The sequence below is a fragment of the Mangifera indica genome, chromosome 16 (genome assembly GCF_011075055.1).
Source record: "Mangifera indica cultivar Alphonso chromosome 16, CATAS_Mindica_2.1, whole genome shotgun sequence".
Taxonomy (NCBI): Eukaryota; Viridiplantae; Streptophyta; class Magnoliopsida; order Sapindales; family Anacardiaceae; genus Mangifera; species Mangifera indica.
The window spans coordinates 902,687-914,318 of NC_058152.1; the positions used below are offsets into that span (position 1 = coordinate 902,687).

Sequence of the window (11,632 nt, forward strand, 5' to 3'; positions counted from 1 at the left end):
TGGGTTTTGTACAAAAAATCTTAAAATATCTGAAGACCAAAATTAGATGCCGACCTTTAAAAAATTACGGTCAATTGCTCGGTAAATTTATATTAAATTGTAGCCGGCAATGAAATTTTCCTTTTTTAGACTGATTCCATTGATTCATTTGGACTCATTCATTTTGCTTTCTTTGTATAAGTACAAATCACCTCTTAGAATCAGTAATTCTAAGATCTTTACACAAGTTTCGAGAATGGAGAAACCATCAAAACTCAGAATCCAGGTCATTTCATGTCTTCCAAAAGCTGCATCTCCAGTGACCTTTCAATTGAGCCCTCCAGCCAGCCCAGCCAAAGCCACTGCTAGAAAAGGCTTCACATCTCCAACCATCTCCATAATTCCCAAGGAGATGAGAAGAAAACCCAAAACTGAGAGCTTTGCGGCACAAGAACCCACCTCTCCAAAAGTCTCATGCATGGGCCAAGTTAAGAACAAGAAGACTGAGAAAAATATACCCAAAACTAAGCCAGTTGCTTTACAAGAAAGCCCACCAATCTTTTTCCCCACAGAGATGAAAAAGAAGCCCTTTGCTGAGAAAAACTCTTTCAAGGGACCAAAACAGAGTGTTAAAGTTCCTCTAAGGGTTCCTTCTTTAGGCCAAATGAAGCAGTTTTCAAGCAGTCGTGGGACATTAAATAACTTTGATTGGACAGTTTGTAAAGAAGAAGTAAAAGAACAAGAAGAAGACATTTTTGTGGATGGAGAAGTTGCCATTGAGCCAAGAAAAGAAGTTAACTTGTGGAAAAGAAGAAACAAAGCACCTCCTATTCCTTTGCAAGTGTAAGGTCTAAGCAAAGGATTGCCTATGCTTTCCTATGAATAATACTATTCTTCCTCTCCAAGGTATCTTTACCACTTTTCTTTAAAAGTTCCTGTGTCAATCTATGAGGAAACCATCTTGTTATTATATATTAAATCCAATTATTCAATCAAGAAATGGTTTTCTCAGGGCTAAGTTTTTAGATGAAGCTCAATTATTGAAGAAATATGCGTAACATGCAAGAGTTTTTATCAATGTTTTTACATCTCTATGGGGTCTTTACTTGGTTAAATGGTTTAAGGTTTAAAGTTAAAAAATCAGTTCAGATTTTTCTTGATTCAATTGATCAAACCGATACATCAATATGGTTGATATATCTACAATACATAAACAAATAGAATTATGGCTTGGTAATTTGAAGTATTTTTTGTATTTACACGAATTCAGGTAATGAAATTGTGGTATAGTAGATTAGTTCAACATATTACATCATAATTATGGCTTGATGATGTGCATGACCATTAGATCAAAGTCCAGAATCAATTTGGTTTATCAATATGGATTCCTTATTATTACTATTTTTCGTCATAAAATTGATTGTTGTAGAAATTGTAGTTTCAGGTATTTGTATATATCAAACCCAAACAAGAAAAAAGAAGAAGAAGCAAATAATAGCTTAGAATGGGCACAAAATAATATGCACCACCTACCATGCTTATCTCAAACCTAGATTGGGGATTAGATTAAGGTGGATTGCGGTCCAACAATTGAAATTTTTTTAATTTGTTATCTCTATTTATCATGTTATTAATTTAATCATTAACGGATTAATTAATATTTGAACTAACCTTTCGACTAAATCAATACCGTATTTGAATTTGTAAACATGGATTATAATTCAAACCTTTTGATTTTCACTTAAATTTATAGTGAAAACGAGATTTTAAATGTGTCAAAAATAATGATCTAATCTTTATTATTACGTTGACATTTAAGCCCACCGATGATCTAATCTTTTCAACCCTTTCTTTTTCTAGTTGGGCGTTGGCAGTTAGCAGTTGGCCTGCCATCAAGTTCAGGAAAAACAATTAAGACCCCTCAAGTTTGAGGAAAAACCTCATGCCCCCCTTACATATTAAAAACAAACAACTATGTCCCCAAGGGCAAGGGTTTGGGTAGACATGTAAATGAAGAGTACTATATATACAAGTTTTTATGTAAAATCTAATGTGTTAGAATCCGATTGAATAGTTTTAAAGTAAAAGAAAAAGTATACAATCTGATCACTCAATTATCCGTTGTCATATCAATTTATACAAAAAAATTTTGTACAAATTTATTTGTATGCATAGTTTTTTTACATGTAAATACCTTTAATTCGGGAAGATAGTCAGGTATTTAACATAGGGATCGGACTCACTCGAGCCTACTTGAGAAGTGCTTTAGAGATTTTAATCCTCTCTATAATATACACATGTCTAAGCTTGTGTTTTAAAATCTAGATAGGTCAATCAAACTAGTTTGACTATGATCGATAATTAATTAGATTCAAATCATTGTTTAATTATCATTAGTTATTGGAATGAACTGATTTAGATTGACTAAGGTGAATCATACTGAGTTATGGTTCAATCTTCAGGTCAATTTAGTTAAACTATCATGTTGAATTAACATATAATGATTTCAAGTTATAATTTTCTTCAGTTACATATTGTTTTAATTTCAATTTAATCAGTTTTAAAGCTGGCAAAGCAGAAAAGTGAAAACTTTTATAATTTTAAGGACTTGAATCGAGTTTATATAATAAAAATTATATACCACACATACTATTGAATCATAATTATATTTTGTTAAATATTATTTTAATATTTATTTAAATAATTAATCAATTTAACCATTTAAAACCCTAACCAACCCTTTCATCGCGTATTAGGGGAGGTCATTGTTAAGTTTTTAATATCTGAGGAGTCAGGAAAATTTTTCTCATGTCAACAATTTAAAAAGAAAATGGTCCATTCTTTCTTATCTTTTTAATAATTATGTTTTAAGTGTGTTTAAGTCGTTTAAATTATAATTAAAAGAATAAAATATTATTATAAATATAAATTTTACGAAAAATTATTTTTAATAAAACTTATTGCTATATTTAATAATTATTATATTTGATTGTATTAAAATATTTATATATTTTTAAAAGATTTAATTATATTAATAATATAATAAAAATTATAAAAATAACTAAATATTTTTCTTATAAACTGTCAATTTAATGTTTATTTATTTATTTATTTTTAATATTTTTATCTTAATTATTATTTTAATTAAAAAGGAATCAATTTAAAATTGGTAAGAAAAAATTATAATAATTTTAAGGTTATTTTGATAATAATATTTTAATATCTTTGTTACGTATGTATTATTTGTCAAAAATTATGCATATATAATATTATTTTTTAAATTAAATTATAATTAGGGTTTTTTTTTTTTTTTTATATTGTGAGCCAATTCAATCAAATTCCAACGTAGGTGAAACTGAATCTTACTTAATTCGATCCACATTTAGCCATGGAATCCTTTCCTTTTCACCTTCCCTGCAACCAAACTCACTGCTTCACTTTGTCGTCTTCGTCTTTCTTTCACAATTATCTCATTCCATTGATACGATCAAGCGGTTTCATTTTATGATTTTAAAATTAACAACCGACTTACCGCATTCTCAAATAGACCGCCCTCCCACTGGAACCAAACTCACGACGACAAGCAGACAGACACAGCTCATCTCTTTTCTTCGTCCTAATCTTTCTCTCTACTTTATTCTTCTTCTCACGCATTACGGCTTCCTACATTTCCCTATCCGCACTGTTTCATCATGGCGGCGGCCGAGGACATTTACCTTCACGGCGATCTGGACCTTAAGATAATCAAGGCTCGACGCTTGCCGAATATGGACTTGGTGTCCAAACACTTGCGTCGCTGTTTCACCGCCTGTCAAGTTAGCGAAAGTCCACCGAAGTCTGACCTTCGCGATTTGGCTGACGAAGGGGATGACCACCGCCACGGTAAGATTATCACCAGTGATCCGTACGTTACCGTGGTGGTGCCGCAAGCCACTGTGGCGCGGACACGTGTCATTAAGAATACTCAGAATCCTGTATGGAACCAGCAATTTTTTATTCCCTTGGCTCACCTTGTAACTGACATCGAGTTTCAGGTTAAAGATAATGATCCCTTTGGGGCGGAGGTCATTGGGAAGGCGAAAGTCTCCGCGCATCGAATCGCGACCGGCGAGTTCATCTCGGGGTGGTTCCAGTTCTACGGCAAAGACGGTAAGACGCCGAAGCAGGACACGGCCTTGCTACTGGAGATGAAATTCACGCCGTGTGAAAAGAATCCATTGTACCGCCACGGCATTGCGGGTGATCCTGAGCAGAGAGGAGTTCGAAACACGTATTTTCCGTTACGAAAGGGACATGAAGTGACGCTTTACCAAGATGCTCACGTGAAGGAGGGGTTTTCGCCTCACATTAAGCTTGATGGTGGTCAGGTTTACAAGCAGGGCACGTGCTGGGAGGATATTGGTCATGCCATTTTAGAGGCTCACCATTTGGTGTACATTGTCGGCTGGTCTGTGTTTGAGAAGGTTAAGCTTGTTCGAGAGCCAACTCGGCTGACGCCGCGAGTTGGTGCTGAAGATTTGACACTTGGTGAGTTGCTCAAGTATAAATCGGAGGAAGGTGTGAGGGTTTTGTTGTTGATTTGGGACGACAAAACCTCCCATGACAAATTTGGAATCAAAACGGTGAGTATTGAAACCAGGCTTTTGATAATTTTTTGTTTGAAGGGCTGAGGATGCTAATATTAGACGTTCAGCTTTTGTTAACAAAATTTGGAACAAATTTTTACATGTTCTGAACCAAATTGAAACAATGAGAAAATGTGCTGCTTTAAAAATTAGTTTCCATGTTCTATTGTTAACACGTCACTGGCTGAAATGTGCAGGCAGGAGTGATGACGACCCATGATGAAGAAACGAAGAAGTTTTTCAAGCATTCTTCTGTGAATTGTGTGCTGGCACCACGTTATGGTAGCAGTAAGCTTAGCATTATCAAACAACAGGCATGTCTTATATCCCTCTTTTACATTTTAGTAATTGCTGTCTCAGTTATAGTCAGAAGACAAGTTAGCTGTTATGGATGTATGTCGATTAAATGCCACAAAAGTCATTTTGACACTGAGTTGAAATAATAATTGTTGAATGTTTTTGGTACTCTTTTGTATTAGCTTGTTTTTGATAAGTTTTGGAAAATCATTTGTATTCTTCATTTAGAATTAATGATGTGTAAAACTGTTTGTATGTTGATGTTGTCCAGATTGTTGGTACCATCTTTACACACCATCAGAAATGCGTTATTGTTGACACGCAAGCACCCGGTAATAACCGGAAGATAACATCATTTATAGGAGGTCTTGATCTCTGTGATGGTCGCTATGACACCCCTGACCATCGTCTCTTTCATGATCTTGATTCTGTGTTCAAGGACGATTTTCATAATCCTACATATCCTGTAAGTGGCTTGCGTGCCAAAATTCATATATTGGTTTAACTTCAACAATTCTTTATACAGCATACTATGTCCAGATGAGCATAATTTTTTGCGGTTTGAATCCATTATGTTACTTCTTGATTAGCACGGATAGACTTGTGTATTTACCTTTCTCAAGACAAGAAGGAGCACACTCACCCCAACACACACATTCTCTTAAAAACCATTTAGTTGCCATGCTGTTTGAATTATGGCCATGCATGGAAATTTCAGATCATCTACTTCTTTTTCACGCATGTTTCTAGTTATCTGTAAAGATTTTTGTTTCATTACATATTGCATGCCTCAGTCTGAAAATAAATAATCAGATGCATGAAAAATCATTACAGTTTTATTTGATTCTGGACCATGCATTCTATTTAGCTCAAAATCAACTGTATGGTATTATACTTTCAAATGTCCTTCATGTGCAAGTAGTTCTAGTGCTAGTGTTTTCTTTCTTTTTTTCTTCACTTGGATTTACAAAATTTTTTATTTTAGGCTGGAACCAAGGCTCCAAGACAGCCGTGGCATGATATGCACTGCAGAATTGAAGGACCTGCTGCATATGATGTTCTTATAAACTTTGAGCAGCGTTGGAGGAAAGCTACACGGTGGACCGAATTCACTCTAAAGTTTAAAAAGGTTTCTCATTGGCATGATGATTCTCTGATTAAGATAGAGCGCATCTCATGGATACTAAGTCCTCGCCTATCTGTTGAAAGTGATGGTACCACAATGGTTCCAATTGATGACTCCACAATTCAGGTTTCTGAGGAAGAAAATCCTGAAACCTGGCACGTTCAGGTCATGAACTGCAAATATGTTATTGAGTGTAATTTTATTTCTTGGTTTGTTATTTTTGTTTTCTTTAATTCTTAATGAATTTTTTTCTTTTTTACAGATTTTCCGGTCCATTGACTCTGGATCAGTGAAAGGATTTCCAAAAGATGTTGAAAAGGCTGCAATCCAGGTTTGTGTATCTACTAAATTAGCTCTCTTAATAGTTTGAAATCCTATCTGTCATCCATAGAGGATAATATTCAAGGTCATAACCAGTGCTTAATTTTCACTTGACAATTTAATCTTTCAGTCATTTGTTGCTTAATCAGTTCTGGATGAATTTCTTCTTTTGCAGAACCTTATCTGTGCAAAAGATGTGGTAATAGATAAGAGCATTCAAACTGCATACATTCAAGCAATCAGATCTGCCCAGCGTTTCATATATATCGAAAATCAGTATTTTGTTGGATCATCTTATGCATGGCCATCATATAAAAATGCAGGTTAAAATCTGATAGATTTTTTCTGTTCGGACAATATTTTATTTTTATCAAGAAGTGTTAGTCCAAAAGTTTTGTAATACAAGGAACGCAACTGTATGAAGTATTTAATTGCAAAATTTTCTTCGGATCGTTAAAAGAGGTGTTCAGGGGCTAATATAGAAAATTCTATATGCCATCATCTCTCTGTAACATTTTCAGTTAATGGTACTATGTATTTTATTCCCCCTATATATTTCTGAAGTCATTTGGTTCTTGTATGAGCAGGAGCTGATAATCTTATCCCGATGGAGTTGGCACTAAAGATTGCCAGTAAAATTAGAGCTAATGAGAGATTTGCGGTGTATGTTATCATACCTATGTGGCCTGAGGGTGATCCAAAGACTGCTACTGTGCAAGAAATTCTGTATTGGCAGGTTTTGTTTCTGATATGTCCCAAGACTTATGAACTGGAATTATTACTTGCGTATAAAGTTTAACTATCAAATGGATTCATTCTTGTTTCACCAAACCTGTTCACCAGCAACTTCGAAAGTGTATTATCTTGTATTGTTTCGAAACAATAATGTATTGTTTTTTGTTAATTGTTTGCTCAGAGTTAAGAGTTCATTTCTATACTTTGTTATGCCGAATATGATATTGGTTCATAAATTGGCCTGATTTAGTTTGGTTCCTTCACTTGGGTCTAGAATGGTGACATAACTGTTCCTTTCAGGAAACACAATGGGAAGTCTGTTAGCATTTGTTATAAACACTGAATGTCCTTTAGCAATTCAATTGGTATATTCTATTTCAATGTTGCTAACCAATTGGATTCTATGAGTTTACTTTAACTTTATATTTGGAAAATAACATGAAAACATTCTATTTCAATGGCTTCGTGATTCTAGTTTGTCTAAAAGGTTTTGACATTTCTATCAAAAAATGTATATTAAACATAACAAAGCAGAATTTTAGTTTGTCTAACTTTCACTTATTTGTGCTTTCCAGAGCCAGACAATGCAGACGATGTACAGTGTTGTTGCAAAGGCACTGGAAGATATGCAGATGAAAGCAAAACTGGAAGATTACCTCAATTTTTATTGCCTCGGTAACCGGGAAGAACTCCCAGATGCGTTAAACAATAGTGGTGAAACGGTATATACTGGGGAGATAATTCCTTTAGTGTTTTGCTAAGCTTAGTGTAGTACAACTTTCGTTTTAGGACTAATTTAATTGTTTGTTAATTATTTTGGGTAATCAATTTTATTGTTCTTAACGTAAAAGGTTTATATAAAACTAGCCTGTCAACTATTTTGAACAAAAAGAATTTCCAAAGCAATTCAGTGCCGAAGTGATACCTTTTTGTATTGCTTTCAGCTTGGGGATCACCATCAGCAATTGTTTTGTTGTCATTATATTTTTTATTAGCTTGTTGACAGAAGTATTTATGTCAAATTTTAGATCTCCATTAGCAATTTCTTTTCTCTGTTAAAGTGTCACAAGCATTATTGCAATCCTAGACTCCAAAAGTAAATTTGTCAACTTATGAACTTTCCTGTCTACTTGCTGCTTTTGATTCCAGATTGACTTTTTTATGTGAAATGTTTTATGGTAGAGATGTAGACTTTCATTAAGTTTGATCATGGTACATAACATATATAAATCTTTTAATTTTAAATTTATTTTCTGATGGAAGCATGACTTGTATTATAAAATACAAATGCTATTAATTATCTCAGAATAAGGACTTGATACATGATAAGTTTTCCAAGGGAAGTAGGACATACTTTTAATTTATAGTTACTAATCGAAGTTTTCTATCAGGTCTCTGAATCACAAAAATATCAGCGGTTTATGATCTATGTGCATGCTAAGGGAATGATAGTAGATGATGAATATGTGATAGTTGGATCTGCCAACATTAATCAAAGATCAATGGCTGGGACTAAAGACACTGAAATAGCCATGGGTGCATATCAGCCGCATCACTCTTGGGTGAAAAACAAGAGGCATCCACATGGCCAGGTCTGTGTAGTTACTTGATATTCATTTTAACTTTTGATTTGGTACGCATTCCTAACTGTTTCTTGAAAGATGACGATCAAAAGAATGGAACTAACACATGGCCAGGTCTGTGTAGTTACTTGATATTCATTTTAACTTTTGATTTGGTACGCATTCCTAACTGTTTCTTGAAAGATGACGATCGAAAGAATAGAACTAAGTTCAAATGATTTATTTCACCTAGATGCCCTTCTTTTCTATTAACTTTTGGCTGGAACAGACTACAGAGCAAGTTGACATCCTGTAGTACTTTTAAAGTACCTAAGATTTTCAAAAATCAGCTTTGTGTGTAATTGTTGCATTGGTGAGTATGATTGCTGTAGCATAAACATCCCAAAGCATAAAAGTTTGGCATTAATGAAAATATGATAGTAACCCTATCATCATTTATGTAATACTTTTAAAAGGTATATTTTGACTTCTGATCCCTTGAACTTTAGTCTGACTAAGATTTGATTTTAAGACTCTGCATATGAACATCCGAGTTTGGCACACATTTTTCTGTGAAGTAGACATTTTGGAACTGACATCCATCAACTAAGAAACATGTTGTGCTCAACTATTTGTGAATGTTAAATTCCGATGATTGCTGAACATCTATAGTTGTAATTTTGTCGTTCTATGTCATATGTAAATAATGTGGCCAACATGATAAAATGTACGTTGCACAGATATATGGATATAGGAACTCGCTTTGGGCAGAGCATCTTGGTGAGCTAGATGCTTGCTTCGAGGAGCCTGAAAGTTTGGAATGTGTTAGGATGGTAAACCAGATCGCCAAAGACAACTGGAATAGATTCACTGCTGAGAATTTCACACAACTGCGGGGCCACCTTCTAAAGTATCCTCTTAAGGTGGAGGCTGATGGGGCAATAAGCCCCCTACCTGAAAATGAAAATTTTCCAGATACAGGAGGTAAAGTCATTGGAGTGCATTCCCTGTTATTGAATGATATGTTGACCACATAATTCACCTCCCCTTTTGTTGTTTGTTGAAACACCAAAGGAAGAACATTGACAACAAATAGTCTGAGGTTGTGATGTTATAATTTCATGTATTTTTATTTGATCGGTTAAATCCGGGTGTGTAAATCTGTACTAATTTGTAAATTTGTGTTATAGATGTGAGTGGGTTGTGGGAAGACTACTGTTGGGTTGAACGAGTAACATAAGCTTTGTATACATGCTTACAGTTAAAAGAAATGAACTCCTTGGCTGATTTATGAATTTCAATACGCTTAGAACTAGTCAGACCCTTGTCCTCATGAATAGTTTTGGTAGGTTGAGCTTACACTGAGAGTGGACTATGTTGGGTTGCCTTTCGTGCGACATATTATGCCTAGAGATAGGATGTGCTTAGGTTGATCAATTTGCTGGTCTAACGAGTTGGGCTAATCTGTGAGTATGACAAGACTTGCTGCATGGCCTAGAGTCATTTGGCCATGCTTTTAGTGGACATGTGAAATATATATATATATATATATATATATATATATATATATATATATATATATTATTTTTTCAAAATTTAAAATTATATTAAATTTTTTATTGTTTCTTAACAAGCCATATTCAATCGGCTCACGGGTCTTGTCGCCAATAATTTTGTAGACCTTACCCCTAGGAGCTGTGCTAAAATTGGGGTGTGACTCAACCCAGTCCCATGACATGTCTACTTGTGAATAATCTTAATAGAGAGATGCATTCGTTGTTGAATTCATTCATGAGATATAATTCTTAAATCCTTTCTTATTGCTGTTTGATTTTAATGTTAAGGAGAAAGATCTGTTCCTGATTTTATATGTAATAATAAAAATAACCACAACAACAATAATATTATTATTATTTGACGACCATAATTGAGAATGATTTACAGTTAACTATTTTTTGTAATGGGAAAATACTTTTTAATCTTCGAATTCTATTTTCATTTCACTTAATTTGGATACGAAGTCTCTTTAGACATGGGAGTGAGTTATGTTAGATTAACTATGATGCTCTTTGTTATGCCTAGGCCTGTCGATTGATGGGTTGTTTGAGTCGAGGCCAGCTTGCTAACATGGTTATGTCAATGGCACGACTCGGGATTCTTTGAACCGTGTTGTCATTGGCCTTTTAATGAGCTGATTTGCATGTATTTTATTAATCTACTTGTAAAATTACATATTTAAAAAAAAATTAATTATTTTAAATTTTAAATTATTTGATAACAGATTGTACTGGATCAACCTTTTAACACAACCCACATCAATTTGTAAATTGCATCCCTATAAACCGTACCAAAATGGGGGGGGGGGGGGGGGGGGGGGGGGGGGGGGGGGGGGGGGGGGGGGGGGGGGGGGGGTAATCTAGTGCAACTTATTAATATTTAGAGGTCGTTTGATTCTAGATATTTAAAAATTATTTTGGCCTTTTATTATCAATACTGATATAGTAGATAATATAGATGATAATCTGATTATTATATTCACCTTAAATATTAAAAAATTATTAAGATAATTTTGATTTTATTATAATTATATTATAATTTATTAATTTTTTGAAAAAAAACAAATTTATTTTTAATTAATATAACAAATAATATAAAAAATATTTAAAAATAATTATATTTAAGGATATTTAAATAAAATAATTTACTAGTATTCTTTTAACCAAACGACCAAATTTTATTAAAATACAATAATTATTTATACTTATCAAATTTTATAAAACATAATAATAATTTATATCTAGTAATTTTTTAAATAATCTATCTTCAAAATAATTTTTTTATTTTAATAATAAAATATTATCCAAATCAAACAAACTCTCAAATAATTTAGTTATGCCTAGCGTTTTTACAAACTCAGAAAATTATAAAATTTTAATTTTTAATTATATTAAATTTTTAATTAGTTAGGTCAAGTTAGCCGTAAGCTT

General features: G+C 33.5%; 2 protein-coding genes across 2 annotated transcripts; both read left to right on the top strand.

The window, feature by feature from the left end:
- The first annotated feature begins 109 nt into the window (after nt 1-109).
- Nucleotides 110-881, top strand: LOC123198626 (uncharacterized protein At1g76070-like). The gene has a single exon (XM_044613349.1). The coding sequence runs from the start codon at nt 110-112 to the stop codon at nt 824-826; it is 717 nt and encodes a 238-aa protein (XP_044469284.1). The 3' UTR covers nt 827-881.
- Nucleotides 882-3,334: 2,453 nt separating this feature from the next.
- On the top strand, nt 3,335-9,946 carry LOC123199363 (phospholipase D delta-like). The gene is made up of 10 exons (XM_044614334.1): nt 3,335-4,601; nt 4,802-4,918; nt 5,173-5,367; nt 5,887-6,192; nt 6,290-6,358; nt 6,524-6,671; nt 6,936-7,084; nt 7,659-7,805; nt 8,475-8,675; nt 9,386-9,946. The coding sequence occupies exons 1-10, from the start codon at nt 3,672-3,674 to the stop codon at nt 9,680-9,682; spliced, it is 2,559 nt and encodes an 852-aa protein (XP_044470269.1). The 5' UTR covers nt 3,335-3,671; the 3' UTR covers nt 9,683-9,946.
- Nucleotides 9,947-11,632: the final 1,686 nt, after the last annotated feature.